The 15,800-nt window shown below is 59.4% G+C and overlaps 1 protein-coding gene across 14 annotated transcripts in view; it reads left to right on the top strand.

The window, feature by feature from the left end:
• DOCK6 (dedicator of cytokinesis 6) overlaps positions 1–15,133 on the top strand; it is a 49,297-nt gene extending 34,164 nt beyond the window's left edge. For 5 of the 14 annotated variants that reach the window (XM_036459704.2, XM_045589234.1, XM_045589233.1 and 2 more), the window contains 23 exons: positions 47–217; positions 668–807; positions 894–1,063; positions 3,570–3,730; positions 3,882–4,064; positions 4,738–4,864; positions 5,147–5,231; positions 5,358–5,454; positions 5,587–5,721; positions 6,038–6,190; positions 6,360–6,518; positions 6,633–6,733; positions 8,444–8,636; positions 8,730–8,873; positions 11,072–11,203; positions 11,290–11,304; positions 12,491–12,616; positions 12,714–12,803; positions 13,094–13,256; positions 13,640–13,783; positions 13,866–13,972; positions 14,101–14,298; positions 14,918–15,133. In XM_036459704.2, coding sequence (XP_036315597.1) covers positions 47–217; positions 668–807; positions 894–1,063; positions 3,570–3,730; positions 3,882–4,064; positions 4,738–4,864; positions 5,147–5,231; positions 5,358–5,454; positions 5,587–5,721; positions 6,038–6,190; positions 6,360–6,518; positions 6,633–6,733; positions 8,444–8,636; positions 8,730–8,873; positions 11,072–11,203; positions 11,290–11,304; positions 12,491–12,616; positions 12,714–12,803; positions 13,094–13,256; positions 13,640–13,783; positions 13,866–13,972; positions 14,101–14,298; positions 14,918–15,112 — 3,189 coding nt within the window. In that variant the 3' untranslated portion in view covers positions 15,113–15,133. Of the gene's footprint in view, positions 1–46; positions 218–667; positions 808–893; positions 1,064–3,569; positions 3,731–3,881; positions 4,065–4,737; positions 4,865–5,146; positions 5,232–5,357; positions 5,455–5,586; positions 5,722–6,037; positions 6,191–6,359; positions 6,519–6,632; positions 6,734–8,443; positions 8,637–8,729; positions 8,874–11,071; positions 11,204–11,289; positions 11,305–12,484; positions 12,617–12,713; positions 12,804–13,093; positions 13,331–13,422; positions 13,615–13,639; positions 13,784–13,865; positions 13,973–14,100; positions 14,299–14,917 lie in introns of those variants that run through there. The other 9 variants (XM_036459720.2, XM_036459717.2, XM_036459715.2 and 6 more) reach the window with 7 other exon arrangements.
• Positions 15,134–15,800: the final 667 nt, after the last annotated feature.

Below are 15,800 nucleotides of genomic sequence, written 5' to 3'. Positions count from 1 at the left end.
GGGGGAGCGGAGAGACTGCCCACTGACCCCTCCCCGGCCCCGGCAGGTGGCCGCGCGGCTGCACTCGGCCCCCAGCCCGGCGGCGCTGCTGACCCTGCGCACGGACTTCACCCGCATCCTGTGCAGCCACGAGCACTACGTGACCCTCAACCTCCCCTGCTGCCCCCTGTCGCCCCCGGCCTCCCCCTCGCCCTCCGTGTCCTCCACCACCTCGCAGGTGGGCCGGCCTCCCTTCTGGCTCCTCCCTTGACCTGTGACCTCTCACCTTCAACCTGTCTTCCGGGGCTCCCCAGCCTTTGTCCTTTTCAGGGTGGGCCACTGTCCAGGGGGGACCATCCTCTTTCCTCTGACCCTTCACCTCTGACCCCTCATGCTCAGCACTTTCCTAGGGACCAGGTCCTAATTTCTCACCCCTAAATCTTAGCTCACCGACCTGCCTTCGAGCTGCTGTGTCTCAGACCTCTGACTTTTGACCCCATATTCCCACCACCTCACAGGTGAACCTCCTTCTCTTACCTCTGACCCTGAACTGAGCTGTTACCTCCAGATAATTCCAGTCTCTCGCCTCTAAACCTTCACTTCAGATGAGTTCATCCTAACCCCTCACCTCCGACCCCTGACCCCTGGTGACATCCTTGCTTCCTCCCCCTCCCTTCGCCCTCCGCAGAGCTCCACCTTCTCCATCCAAGCCCCGGACCCCAAGCTGCTCAGCATGTTTGAGCTGAGCGGGCCGTTCCGGCAGCAGCACTTCCTGGCGGGGCTCCTGCTGACGGAGCTGGCGCTGGCCCTGGAGCCGGAGGCCGAGGGGTGAGCCCGGGCCCTGCTTGGCTCCAGCGGGTGGGAAGGCCCAGGCACTGTGTCTCCTGTGTCCTGAGCACCCCGCTCCTCCGCAGGGCTTCCCAGCTGCACAAGAAGGTCATCAGCGCCGTGCACAACCTGCTCTGCGGCCATGATGTTGACCCCCGCTACGCTGAGGCCCCGGTAAAGGCCCGGGTGGCCGAGCTGTACCTCCCGCTGCTGTCCATCGCCCGGGACACACTGCCGCGGCTGCATGACTTCGCTGGTCAGTGGGCCGGGCAGTTGGAGTCACACAACCCAGGGGCTCGATGGACACATGGGCTCAGGGTGGGGAAGGTGGGCGAGCACAGTTAGGAGTAAAAACATGGCGTGAGCGTCCACAGACTGGGTTCAAGCGCCGGGGCAGGGCCCTGGCAAGCCATTCACCTGGCTGCGTCTCAGGTTTCTCACCTGTAAAATGGGGACAGTGGTGACTCTAACTACTTCCTATAGTTATGTAAACACATGCAGAGCTGTAGCACTGGGACATTGTCAGCCCACAGTTATAACATGCATTACTCCTGAGAAGAGAGGGTGTGAGGAGGGAAGGCGGGGGACATTGGGGCCAGAAGGCGGTTGCAGCCCTGGATTCAGTGATTTGCTCATAGCACATTCATTGGCACCTCTTAGGGACATGATACGGTTTGGGAAGCACAGGCTTGGGATTTGTGGATTGACCCCCTCCATCACTGGAGGGAAATTCTTAGTCTTTATTTCTAACCTTTTTATCTACCTTGTTTCCTTCTTTCTTTCTGGGACTTCAATTACACTTATATTAGACCGTTTGATCATCTCACATGTGCCTGCTATGCTCTGTTGTGTTTTCCATTCTTTTTTTTCACTCTGTGCTTCCCTTGGGAAATTGTGTGTTCACCTGTCTTTGAGTTCACTACTTCTGCCTTCTGCTGTGTCCAGGCTTCTGTTAGCCCCAACTATTGAGTTCTGAATTTCAGGTGTTACATTTTTTCAGTAGGAAGATGTCTATTTTATTTTATTGTAGATTTCAATTCTCTGTTGAAATTCTCCATGTTTTTACCCATTTTAGTCCATCATTTCCACTACTTTTTATCTTAAGAACTGCGTTTGCTTTTGATCATCGATGTGCCTCCTTCTGTTGTCTCTTCTCTCTGATCAATCGGTTCCCCGCCTTTTCACATACTTTGCAGCTTTTTATTGTATTTTGGACATTGTACAATATATAAGAGAACCACCAGGACTGGAGCAATGTCATTTTTCCCTAGAGAGGGTTCCTCTTTCCCCCTCTTAGCAGATGAGTTAAGGGGCTGATCACCTCAGTCCAGTTTGAAACAGCGTGGCTAGGTTGGGCTGGAGTGATAGTTAGGCTCAGTTGACCTTTTGTGTTTTTTGTTTGTTTTTATAATTTTATTGATTTTTTTACAGAGAGGAAGGGAGAAGGTTAGAGAGTCAGAAATATTGATGAGAGAGAATCATTGATCAGCTGCCTCCTGCACACCTCCCACTGGGGATGTGCCTGCAACCAAGGTATCGATACATGCCCTTGACCGGAATCGAACCTGGGACCTTTCAGTCCCCAGGCCAACACTCTATCTAATGAGCCAAACTGGTTAGGGCTCAGTTGACCTTTTGTTTCAAGAATCCCTAGGGTGAGACCTAATTGTTGGCTGCTCCTCTCTCTGGTGAGACTTTCTTGGGGGGAAGGAAGGGGAAGGGGGTACTCTTACAAGATCGTAGATTTTTAGAACTGGACCATTTAGATTAAAATCAGCTTTACTATGTACCAACTACTGCATGACCCCAGGCAAGTAACTTAACCTCTACAGAGAGGGTAACCTCATCTATAAAGTAGAAATTATCAAAGTCCTTATCTCATAGGTGTGTGTTTTTAAGATTTGTAGTTAATATTTTTAAAAAATAAATATCTTTTTTTAAATTTAATTTTATTTTTTTTATTATTATTTTTTTAAATATATTTTTTATTGATTTTATACAGAGAGGAAGGGAGGGAGATAGAGAGTTAGAAACATCGATGAGAGAGAGTCATCGATCAGCTGCCTCTTGCACACCCCCTACTGGGGATATGCCCGCAACCAAGGTACATGCCCTTGACCGGATCCCTTCAGTCTCCAAGCCGACGCTCTATCCATTGAGCCAAACCGGTCCCGGCTAAAAATATATATCTTATTGATTTTTTTATAGAGAGGAAGAGAGAGGGATAGAGAGCTAGAAACATCGATGAGAGAGAATCATCAATTAGCTGCCTCTTGCACACCCCCTGCTGGGGATGTGCCCACAACCAAGGTACATGCCCTTGACCGGAATCGAACCTGGGACCTTTCAGTCCGCAGGCTGATGCTCTATCCACTGAGCCAAACCGGTTTCAGCCGTAGTTAATATTTTTTAAGTGAGACTAGCACCTGGCACATAGGAGATGCCATAATAATAGCAGCAGCCTATGTTGTTGTCATCACCACCATCATCACCTTTACAGTTTCTGCTCGTATGGACCAGGCCGGGTTCTGAGTGTGGAGCGTAGAGCAGTGGCCAGAGTAGATATATCGATAGTTCCTGCCTCTGCGGACACAATGAATGCGTGTGCTTCCCAGTACAATAAGTGAGCTCTGGGGGTAGAAAGCTGGAGATTGGTCTGGGGGGGTGGGATCAAGGAGGGCTTCCATGAGGAGGTGACCCGTGAGCTGAGATTTGAGGCAGAGGGAGAGCACTCACCAAGGACTCCTTTCTCTCTCCCGCAGAGGGCCCAGGTCAACGGTCCAGGCTGGCTTCCATGCTCGATTCAGACACGGAAGGGGACGGGGACTTTGGAGGCACCATCAACCCCTCCGTGGCCATGGCCATTGCCGGTGGGCCCCTGGCCCCTGGCTCCCGGGCCAGCATCTCCCAGGGCTCAGCCACTGTGAGTATGGGGCCGGCCGCTCAGAGCCACTATCCCACCGGGTGACAGAAGTTACAGAATGAGGTTCAAGTCAGCGAGTTCTCATCTTATTTGGAGAAAATGGAAATCAACTCTGTCCCTTCTGAGCGCCCTGTCCCCTCTCTGGCCCCAGGGTTCTCGCTCCGGCTGCCCGCTCTCTGCCGAGTCCAGCCGGACGCTGCTGGTGTGTGTGCTGTGGGTGCTGAAGAACGCAGAGCCAGCCCTCCTGCAGCACTGGGCCGCCGACCTGTCCCTCCCCCAGCTGGGCCGGCTCCTGGACCTGCTGTACCTCTGCCTGGCTGCCTTCGAGTACAAGGTTTGGGGTGTGGGCAGGGGCTGGGGGCAGGAGGCAGGCTGAGGGTGTGGGCAGGGGCTGGGGGCAGGAGGCAGGCTGAGGGTGTGGGCAGGGGCTGGAGGGCAGGAGGCAGGCTGAGGGTGTGGGCAGGGGCTGGGGGCAGGAGGCAGGCTGAGGGTGTGGGCAGGGGCTGGGGGCAGGAGGCAGGCTGAGGGTGTGGGCAGGGGCTGGGGGCAGGAGGCAGGCTGAGGGTGTGGGCAGGGGCTGGGGGCAGGAGGCAGGCTGAGGGTGTGGGCAGGGGCTGGGGACAGGAGGCAGGCTGAGGGTGTGGGCAGGGGCTGGGGGCAGGAAGCAGGCTGAGGGTGTGGGCAGGGGCTGGGGGCAGGAGGCAGGCTGAGGGTGCGTGCAGAGCCCTCGGCGCTGTGGTCTGGGCGCGAAGGGGTGGACTGTCCTCGCGCCCGGTTCCCGAGGGGAGAGGGGTGGACCGTTTCTGTGCTGAGCACAAGGAAAAAGGGAGACTCGTTCTCACGAATAGAATTTGGAAGGTGCTGAGGGTTCGCAGGACAGCAGAGGGCTGTGTCTTGAAGCACAGGGTCCCAGAGGCCGGGAAGGGCCAGACGAGACGGGACCGGGTTGGCCCAGGTCCCACGGGGAAGGGCAGAGCCAGCCCGGAACCCGCTCTCTGACCTCCCAGGGGAAAAAGGCCTTTGAGCGCATCAACAGCCTCACGTTCAAGAAGTCGCTAGACATGAAGGCTCGCCTGGAGGAGGCCATCTTGGGCACCATCGGAGCACGGCAGGAGATGGTGCGGCGGAGCCGTGGTGAGGGGGGTGCACCCTATGCCCGTCCCCACCAGCCGCTCTCACCCGTGTCCGGGGAGCCCCACCTCTCTGTCCAGCTCACTTTCCCCAGAAATCCATGCGCCATCCCCATACACATGGGTGTCTGTGTCCCCACCTGTTCTCACAAGCCATTCAGGCCTCCCTGTGCGTCCCCTCGGCCGGCGCCTGTGCACCCCGTGTCCTCACAGGTCACCCCACCTGTGTACCTCTGTGGCCGTGCGCTTCTCAGTCACGTGTGTCCCTTTGTGCCTGCCCGTCCAGAGCGGAGCCCGTTCGGGAACCAGGAGAACGTGCGCTGGCGGAAGAGCGTCACGCACTGGAAGCAGACCGCCGACCGCGTGGACAAGTAGGTGCTGCCCGAAGGAGGCCAGTTCCCGGAGCAACTGGCGCCCCGGGCGCTGAGGGAGGGGCTGAGCTTCGCCGGAGGGCAGGCCTGGCTTCCAGAGGCTCCCCTCTCCCCCCTCTCCTCCAGGACCAAGGACGAAATGGAACAGGAGGCCTTGGTGGAAGGGAACCTGGCCACCGAGGCAAGCCTGGTCGTCCTGGACACCCTGGAGATCATCGTGCAGGTAAGGCTGGATCCAGCCTCTTCCCGGCCTCGGACCCGCCCCAGCGCCCGTGATCCCGGACCCCAGGGCCCCTCTCCTTTCCCGGGTCCATACCCACGCCGGGCCCTCACAGCCGGACCTCTGGCCCCGCAGACGGTGGTGCTGTCCGAGGCCCGGGAGAGCGTGCTGGGGGCGGTCCTGAAGGTGGTGCTGTACAGCCTGGGGAGCTCCCAGAGTGCCCTCTTCCTGCAGCACGGCCTGGCCACACAGCGGTCCCTGGTGTCCAAGGTGAGCCCCTCGGCCTGGCGGCCGAGAGCCACGGTGCCGCCCCGTCGCTGAGCGCCTCCTGTGTGAGCAGCGTCTCCCCGCGGCAGACGCTCCTCGGCCGCAGTTTTCAGAGGAGAGAACGGAGGGCCGGGTGGCCGGGTCACCCCCTCAGGGTCACAGGGCCAGGACTAGCCCCGGGGTGGCTGCCAGGTCCGCTGTGCCTGGCCACGGAAGGCAGAGCGCAGACGGGGGCTCCTGCCCAGGCCCCCGTGGGGGGGGGACCTTCTGGTCTGGCCCAGGGAGGGCTGACCCGTGTCTGCCTGGGCCCCGGGGGCAGTTCCCGGAGCTGCTGTTCGAGGAGGACACCGAGCTGTGCGCCGACCTCTGCCTGCGGCTCCTGCGACACTGCGGCAGCCGCATCAGCACCATCCGCACACACGCCAGCGCCTCCCTCTACCTCCTCATGCGCCAGAATTTTGAGATCGGCAACGTAAGCAGGGGCGGCCGCGCGGGGGTGTGTGTGTGTGTGTGTGTGTGTGTGTGTGTGTGTGTGTGTGTGACAGAGGAGGGTGGGCGGGGAGAGGGGTGAGGCGAGCCTGTCCGGCAGGCCCCGGCGTGGGTCCGAGGCCCCCAGGCGTGCTCTCCCTCTCGCCCCCCAGAACTTCGCCCGCGTGAAGATGCAGGTGACCATGTCCCTGTCCTCGCTGGTGGGGACGACGCAGAGCTTCAGCGAGGAGCACCTGCGGCGCTCGCTCAGGACCATCCTCACCTACGCCGAGGAGGACGTGGGGCTGCGGGACAGCGCCTTCGCCGAGCAGGTGACCCGCCGGCCGGCCCTGCTCCCCGCGGCCCGGCCCCAGGGCCTTCGCCGGCGTGCCGGCCCCACCGCCTCGGCCCCGTCACCTCCCAACGAGGCCCCCTTCCCGCGGCAGGTCCAGGACCTGATGTTCAACCTGCACATGATCCTGACAGACACGGTGAAGATGAAGGAGCACCAGGAGGACCCCGAGATGCTCATTGACCTCATGTACCGGTGAGGAGCGCTCGGACAGAGGAGTGGACACCTGAGACAGTGAGGAGGGAGCGGGTGAGCACACAGGTGGCAAGAGGGACAGGAGAGCAGACGGGCGGGGGAATCAGGTGAGCGAGGCGACAGGTGAGCAGACAGGGGAGGCTGCAAGTGAGGTGAGGGCTCCTGAGTGCACAGGGAGGAGGGGGCCAGAGGGACCCACAGAACAAGGACAGGAGGGCAGGAGTGGGAGGAACAGGTGAAGGGCATGCAGTGGGCGGGGTGCCGGGTCAGGGAGTAAGTGAATCCGGAGGAGAGGTGAGGGAAGTTAGTAAGAAATTGGGGCGTGGGCAGCGGAAAGGCGGGTGCGGGTGCGGGAGGGACGGGCCTGGGGGGGTAGGTGACACGGTGCATGTGCAAGGGGATCAGTGAGTGGGGCGTGGGCCACGGTTCGGAAGGAAAGTGAGAGAATGACACTTTGGGGGGAGAGGGGTTTGTGAAAGGATGGATGGTGATGATTGGATAAGTGAGGGCGTGGACGCAGGGAGGGACTGGGTAAGGGAGGAGACAGGGGAGTAGAGGAAGAGGGGAGATGATGGACAGGCAAATGGGAAGACAGGTGAGAGGCTGGACAGGCAAGGGAATAGGCAAGGGACTGGACAAGTGAGACAGAGGGATGGACAAATGAGACAGGGGGATGGATAAGTGAGACAGGGATGGACAGGTGACAGAGGGGGATGGACAGGTGAGACAGGGATGGACAGGTGACAGAGGGGGATGGACAGGTGAGACAGGGATGGACAGGTGACAGAGGGGGATGGACAGGTGAGACAGGGATGGACAGGTGAGACAGGGATGGACAGGTGACAGAGGGGGATGGACAGTTGAGACAGAGGGATGGACAATGAGAGGGATGGACAGGTGAGACAGAGGGATGGACAGAGGGATGGACAGGTGAGACAGAGAGATGGACAGGTGAGACAGAGGGATGGACAGGTGAGACAAGGATGGACAGATGACAGAGGGGGATGGACAGGTGAGACAGAGGGATGGACAGGTGACAGAGGGGGATGGACAGGTGAGACAGAGGGATGGACAGGTGAGACAGAGGGATGGACAGGTGGGACAGGGATGGACAGATGGGACAGAGGGATGGACAAATGAGACAGAGGGATGGACAGGTGACAGAGGGATGGGCAGGTGGGACAGAGGGATGGATAGGTGGGTTAAGGGATAAGGAGATGGTTTAGATGTGAGGATGGAAGTTAGGACTGGTAAGGAAACAAGTTAGAGCAGTGTTTCCCAAACTTTTGACATATGTGTACCCCTTCTATAATTTCCATAATGCTGAGTACCCCTCGAACTCATGAGAACGTAGAATTAGGCGCAGCTAAGCACGGTGCAGTGCATATCCCCACCAAACTCCGGTGCAACGCGTACCCCCACCAAACTCTTCCCGGACCCCTGGGGGCGCGCGTACCGCACTTTGGGAAACACTGGGTTAGAGGATGGACGGTGAATGGGGGACGGGAGAATGGATGGACAGGCAGACGGGTGAGGGGATGGATAGGTGAGGAGACAGGTGGAGGGAGGAAACGGGTGTCTGGGTGGACAGGTGAGTGGGGTGCAGGTGAGGAGGTTGGCTGGTCAGTGGGCAGATGGTGGGGTAAGGGAAGGGCCGGGCAGGTGAGAGGCAGGCGGGGGCGCCCCCCTCACTCCTCCCCTGGGCACCAGGATCGCCCGGGGGTACCAGGGCTCCCCAGACCTGCGGCTGACGTGGCTGCAGAACATGGCGGGGAAGCACGCGGAGCTGGGCAACCACGCGGAGGCCGCGCAGTGCATGGTGCACGCGGCCGCGCTGGTGGCCGAGTACCTCGCCCTGCTGGAGGACAGCCGCCACCTGCCCGTGGGCTGCGTCTCCTTCCAGGTGAGAAGCCCGGGGGGGGGGGGGGAGGCGCGGGGGGCAGAGGGGGTGGCACCTGTGCGGCAGGGACCGGCCCTGACACCCCTTCCACCCCAGAACATCTCGTCCAACGTGCTGGAGGAGTCCGCCATCTCCGACGACATCCTGTCGCCCGACGAGGAGGGCTTCTGCTCCGGGAAGCACTTCACGGAGCTGGGGCTGGTGGGGCTGCTGGAGCAGGCGGCCGCCTACTTCACCATGGTGAGGCCCGGCCGCCGGTGGCATCAAAGACCTGCTGGGGGCCCGGTGCTTGCTCTCGGATACTCGAGGGGAAGCTGGGGGGTTTGCAGGGGGAAATGGGGACCCTCAGTGGCCTCCATGGCCTGCCTTTCTCCCTGTTAAACCCTCCACATGCAAGCTGGATAGCGTAAGCTTTTAACACACTTAGCTAGTGTTAAAACCTTTTCTTTTTTTAAAAAATATATTTTATTGATTTTTCACAGAGAGGAAGGGAGAGGGATAGAGAGCTAGAAACGTCGATGAGAGAGAAACATCGACCAGATGCCTCTTGCACACCCCCTACCGGGGATGTGCTCGCAACCAAGGTACATGCCCTTGACTGGAATCGAACCCGGGACCTTACAGTCCACAGACCGACGTTCTACCACGAGCCAAACCAGTTTCGGCTAAAACCTTTTTTATTATAGAAAATGTCAGTGCTCGCTTAGTAGGTCCACCCCCCACCAAAAAAAAGGGGCGGGGATTTCAAGCACACATCAAAGAAGAAAGTTGTACCCCCACCAACCCCACACCCAGCGCTCAAATTCATCAGCCACCTGTATTTACGTCTTGTTTCATCTCCTCTTTATCCAGATTTTTTGGTGTTTTTTTGTTTTTGTTTTTGTTTTGTTTTAGCTGAAACAAGGCCACCAAAAATTAGGTTGCCTCCCCCCAAAAAAAGTGGGAGAGAGAGAAAGGATCTTTTTTTGAGTTTTTGTGGGGCTTTCTGGCATCTGAAAAAAACAAGATCCCAGTTTTCACGCATTGATGAATCGGAACGTGATCATTCGGATTTATAAACCTTTGCTACTCGGTGTGGTCAGAGGACCAGCAGTGTGGCCATCACCCAGAGCTTGCTAGAAGGCAAACTCTCTGAGCCCTGCCCTGTAACAAGATCTCAGGTTCCTGTGCGCTTTAGAGTCGGAGAAACTCCAGCTTAAAACAAATCTGATATCCCGCGTCACACCCACGAGCACCTGTGTGCAGCTCCCACTGAGAAAGTCCCTTTTACACAACTCGTATCCCGCACGACGAAGTTAGCAGGAATTCTTTTTTATTTCTTAATCCTCACCCGAGGATAGGTTTTTTATTGATTTTAGAGAAGAAGGGAGGAGGGGGAGAGAGAGAGAGACAGACAGACAGACAGACAGACAGACAGACATTGATGTGAACGAGAAACATTTGTTGGTTGCCTGCTGTACGCACCCCGAACAGGGATCCACCCTGCAACCTGGGTATGTGCCCTGATCAGGAATCGAACCCACTGCCTTTTGGTGGATGGGACAAAGCTCCCACCAACCGAGTCACCCAGCCAGGACATGCATTTCTTGATAAATGGATGCCTAGGAATTTACTTGTTATTGTTGCAGAGGAGTTTCTCCTCCAGTGTGCTTGCTTGTGTGAAAGCGCTCGTTTTTTTCCTGCGTTTCCCTCGTTGGAGGTGGGAACTGTTCCAAAAGGTGTTCTCGCCCGCCTGCCACTGGCTGCTTGACCTGTTCCTCCGTTCCTGGGTTTCCGGGAACTGGCAGTTACATCTGGGGCCCCCGCTCTGCTTCAGGGTCAGGTTGCCCGGCGAGATTGCTTTCCTGTGGGGCCAGCCCTCCTAGCGGTGTTGTTGTCATTATTGTCACTTTGCTGGGGTCTCACAAGGGCCTCATGAGGGGAAGAAGCCAGGAGGTAGACATAGACCCTCTGATAGCCAACATCCAAGGCGCCTGCTCTATGCCAGGCTTGCTGCTGGCACCAGCTAGGGAGAAGGGGCACCTATGAGGGAGTGGTCATTACGTGTGCCAGGAGGCAGTGGCCAGAGGCCAGGGGGGCTGGTGTTCGGGGTCCTCACCGGGGGGGCGTCTCCGTGTCTCTGAGGCTCGGTGTCCCTTCTGAGGAATTGGGGGTGGGGAGGGATTCCTCCTCCCACCAGTGAAGGGACACGGGTAAAGTGTAGACGTACACAGTGCCTGTCCACAGCAAACAAGGTGGAGACCACAGCAGGGCATGTAGGCGCCAAGTGGAAAGGCTGATGCCCCATCGGGTGGGGGTGGTCAGGGCAGGCTTCCTGGAGGAGGCGGTGGCGGGTGGGGCCTTGGAAGATGGGTCAGAGCACAGAAGGGCGGGCTGTTCCACGCGGGAGGTGACCAGGGAGGGGGCTGGGGACCCTGACCTGCTCCCCCCCACCCCAGGGTGGGCTCTATGAGGCCGTGAACGAGGTGTACAAGAACCTGATCCCCATCCTGGAAGCCCACCGCGACTACAAGAAGCTGGCTGCTGTGCACGGCAAACTGCAGGAGGCCTTCACCAAGATCATGCACCAGGTCGGCCCAGGGTGCCCTCCCAGACCCTGCCCGCGGCCCCACCCCACCTTCCCAGGCTAAACTCTTAACCCTTCTCTTCCCCACAGAGCTCTGGCTGGGAGGTAAGTCTGCCTGGTGGCCATCGGCCTCTGGGGCCCCCACGAGGCTAGTCAGCAGTGGCCACGGGCAGCCACCAGGGGGCGCCGGAGGAGCATGGCTGCCGGGACACAGGCGTTGGGACCCAGTGGGCAAGGACATACCCCACTACTTTCCCCCAGACCCCCCCTCCCTTCCCCAAATCTCCAGGGCAGCCTGTGACTCACCCAGCTGGGAGCTCTCCAGAGACACCCCTCCCTTGGGCAGGGCCTGCTCAGCCACTGCCTGCGAGGGGGCCGTTTCTTTTTCTCTTTGTCTCTGTGTCTCTTCCTCTCCCCCCCGCCCCCCATGTCTCCCAGTCTCTCCCTGTCTTGATCACTCCCTCTGATTCTCTTGGTCTGTCTCTCCCACCTCCCCTTCCTCCCCCAGGATCTCTGCTCCTCATTGCCATTTAGTGCTCCCCCTCTCCCGCCTTCCCCCCACTTGGGTCTATTTTTAGGCATCTCCTAGTTTGGGGAGAATTTTCTGGCCAAAGATGGCAAGCACCCAGAGCTGAGGCTGGGTGGGGGGCGGGTCCCCTCCCCGGGTCCCCTCCCTCCCCCGGGGCTCTGGTCTCCCGGGGCAGCATAACTAGGACCCTGGGGGGTTGGTGGCTCTCCCTCTGGCCTCCCCCCTGATTTTGTCTCTCTGTCCCCTGCTCCCCACCTCCCTCTCCTGGCGCCTACCCCACCCTCCGGGATCTGCTTTGGTGAGTGAACGTGGAGCCACCCCTTACTTTCTGGTGGGAGAGGGGAGGGGGGAGGCGTGAGCGGACGCCCTGGAACAAAGGAGGCAGAGTCTCTGTCCCAAGCATTTATTGAGCACCTGCTGCATACCCAGCCCAGTAGGCACTGAGGATTCAGTGAGCAAGATAGCCCCAGGCCTTATTCCATATGAGGGGCCAGTGAGGGGCAGATTGGGGGAGGTAGGAGACGGGAGCGAGGGAGAAAGAGCAAGGGGTGGGCCGTTGGTGGTCGTCTGAGTCCATGCCCAGTATTCAAGAGGCCCCCCGCCTCTGCCTGTGACACCATGTTCTTGGAGTCCTCACTCGCCCACCCGAGGGCTCCGGTCCCCCTGACCATGTCCGCCTCTTCGCCACGTGGGGCCCGGCTTCTGGAGCAGGGGGACCGCCAGCCGGGCCTCCGGACCAACATACCCTCCCCACAGCCGCAGCGCGTTTTTGGGACGTACTTCCGCGTGGGTTTCTACGGAGCCCGCTTCGGGGACCTGGACGAGCAGGAGTTTGTGTACAAGGAGCCCTCCATCACGAAGCTGGCCGAGATCTCACATCGGCTGGAGGCACGTCCCGGTGGGTGGTGGTGGGCGGAGGGGCCCAGGGCGGCCTGGGGTGGGGTGGGGCTGCCCCTGTGCGGCCGAGTCAGCCCCGTGTCCCCAGGAGTTCTACACGGAGCGGTTCGGAGAAGACGTGGTTGAGATCGTCAAAGATTCGAACCCCGTCGACAAGACCAAGCTCGACTCCCAGAAGGTGAGGGTTCCTGGCCACGCCCCTGGGGTCCCCAAAATTCGATAGTCAGGGTGGCTCTCAGTACTACTTCCTGGAAACGCTCAAATCCTTTTCCAGGGACCCCCAAACCCTTAACCTCAGGCAATTCCCAAACGTAAGGAGACCTGGGACCCCCGGGTGTAAAACCCCTAGACCCAGGGAGGCCCAGATCCCCTTTCTCAGGGACAGAGCCCTGCTGGGAGGCTGGTAAGCCCCGGGGGGGGGGGGTATGTGGGGGTGTGGGAACCTCACACCCGAGCCCCGTGCCCCAGGCCTACATCCAGATCACATACGTGGAACCGCACTTCGACACCTATGAGCTCAAGGACCGCGTGACCTACTTCGACCGCAACTACGGACTGCGCACCTTCCTGTTCTGTACGCCCTTCACCCCCGACGGGCGTGCTCACGGGGAGCTGCACGAACAGCACAAGCGAAAGACACTGCTGAGCACGGACCACGCCTTCCCCTACATCAAGACCCGCATTCGCGTGTGCCACCGGGAGGAGGTAGGTGGGGTCCCCAAACCCGGGCTGGGGGAGGTGAGGGGACTCCCAACTCCAACCTCCAGACCCCTGTAGCCTCAGATCCCTCCCTCCAGACCCAGCTGACCCAGGGCTGGACCACAGCCAGGCCACAGCCCCAGAGCTAGACAGAGGCAGCCGGGCCAGGCCCTGGCAGAGCCAGGCGGGCAGGAGCCCTCACACGCTGTTCATGACACAGCCACGCAGGCCCCTCCCCCCTGCAGCTGCCCTGGGCTGTCCTGGGCCAAGATGTCTTCCGGCCCAGCCAGTGCGAGCCGCCCCCTCCCCCTGCAGACAGTGTTGACGCCAGTGGAGGTGGCCATCGAGGACATGCAGAAAAAGACACGGGAGCTGGCCTTTGCCACCGAACAGGACCCGCCGGATGCCAAGATGCTGCAGATGGTGCTCCAGGGCTCCGTGGGACCCACGGTGAACCAGGCATGGCCGCTGGGGTCTGCAGGCTGCCCGAGGCCCCCCGGGGTCCACGCAGACACCACCACAAGGCCTTCTTACCCCACAGGGTCCCTTGGAGGTGGCCCAGGTGTTTTTGGCAGAGATCCCAGAAGACCCCAAACTCTTCAGGCACCACAACAAGCTCCGGCTCTGCTTCAAGGACTTCTGCAAGAAGTAGGCCTGGCCTCCCCCTCCAGCCCTCATCATGGCGCTCCGCCCACTCTCCCCCCTCCCCGTCCTAGCTCCTGACCCACCTCACGGACTCCCCCTCCGCCTCTGGTCTTGCTTTCTTCTCTCCTGAGTGCCAGTCCCTGAGCACCTTGCCATCCGGCCCCCAGGTGCGAGGATGCGCTGCGCAAGAACAAGGCCCTGATTGGGCCAGACCAGAAGGAGTACCATCGCGAGCTGGAGCGCAACTACGCCCGCCTGCGGGAGGCTCTGCAGCCCCTGCTCACCCAGCGGCTGCCCCAGCTGCTGGCGCCGACCACGGCCAGCCTCAGGTGCCTGACCCCGGCCCCCACCCTGGAGAGGGCCGGCGGAGGCAGGCACAGGATGGGGACTGTCGTGCACATCAACACACGCATGTGGCTTTGCACACAAGGATGTGACTACTTGGGCATGTGCACAGATGCACACTCTGGGCAATCATTTCCGATCCCAGGGCAGTGGTCGGCAAACTCATTAGTCAACAGAGCCGAACAGCAACAGTACCACGATTGAAATTTCTCTTGAGAGACACATTTTTTAAACTTAAACTATATGGGTAGGTACATTGTTATTAACTCAATTAAGGTACTCCTAAGCCGGCCTTAGCTAAAAACTCAAGGGACCAAAGAGCTGCATGTGGCTTGCGAGCCGCAGTTTGCCCACCACTGTCCTAGTGCATCAGGTCCCACACAAGCAACTTCATCTTCCTGAGCCTCGGTTTCTACATCCGTAAAATGGGCACGACGCGATTCTGGTGGTGGGTTCCGGGAGAGAATCTGTGAGCCCACAGCCAGATCAGAACGGGTGTGAAAGGAGCAGAGAAGCTTTGGCGGAGGAGGAGGGAGGGGGCTGGGAGCACTGTGGAGCTGGGGGCATCTGTGTCCATGCTGACCCACCTCATTCCTCCCCCAGGAATTCCTTGAACAGAGCAAGTTTCCGGAAGGCCGACCTCTGAGCTCACAGGGCCAAAACCACACCCAGAGGAACCAGCACCCTGCCTCAGCTCTGTGCCTTTCTGGGAGTCTGCCCCCTCGGGGTGACCACATTGCATGTGGTGCTGGGCCCTCTGTTCCTGTTTGTGCACTGATACTTCTTACCTTTCTTTAATTTAAAATGTTTTTTTATGAGAAGCCTGTGTGGTGTGGTCCCTGCGGGTTGGGTCACGTGAGCACCGTATATCCACTCTCTGATCTTTGACAGCCACTGAGACTGTTGGGTGCCAGGGACACGGCAGTGACCACAGTTGCAAATGCCTGCCCTTGTGGGGCTTGTGGTTCCGATGAGGAAGGCAACACACAAATGAAAATGTCACATGTACATGGGAATAATAGAACGTTTATTTTATTTTTTCAAAAGGAGCATTTATTAAACCCTTGCTGATTGCCCAGCCCCCAGGAAGACACTGCCCCACTTATGGGTCTTTTTGCCCAAAAAAACTCCAACAGGTTATTGAATCTCCTCAGCACCACTATCAGGCACACTCTTAACCCCGTCTTAGAGATGGGGAAACTGAGGCACCGAGCACTTAAAGGCCTGGTGGGGTTGGGACTGGAGCCCCGGTCCGGCGGCCAGAGAGCCCAGGCCTCAGCTGCGGCCTGTGCAGCCTTGAGCTGACCCAGCTCCCGGTCCGCCCCGCGGCGGGCGGTCACCGCGTACCAGGCCTGCGCTGGGCCGCTTCCAGCCTCGGCCCGCTGCGCGGCGGGAGGGGGAGCTCCGTCCGCCGCTGCCCGCCCTCCGCGCCCTCGCGAAGCTGGGGCCGGGCCAGTCCCGCTCTCCCCGCCCCCCGCAGCGGCCC

The sequence above is a fragment of the Pipistrellus kuhlii genome, unplaced genomic scaffold (assembly GCF_014108245.1).
Source record: "Pipistrellus kuhlii isolate mPipKuh1 unplaced genomic scaffold, mPipKuh1.p scaffold_m20_p_30, whole genome shotgun sequence".
Lineage (NCBI taxonomy): Eukaryota > Metazoa > Chordata > Mammalia > Chiroptera > Vespertilionidae > Pipistrellus > Pipistrellus kuhlii.
The sequence above is the reverse complement of the archived record's forward strand: the minus strand, read 5'-3'. Positions and strand labels throughout refer to the sequence as shown.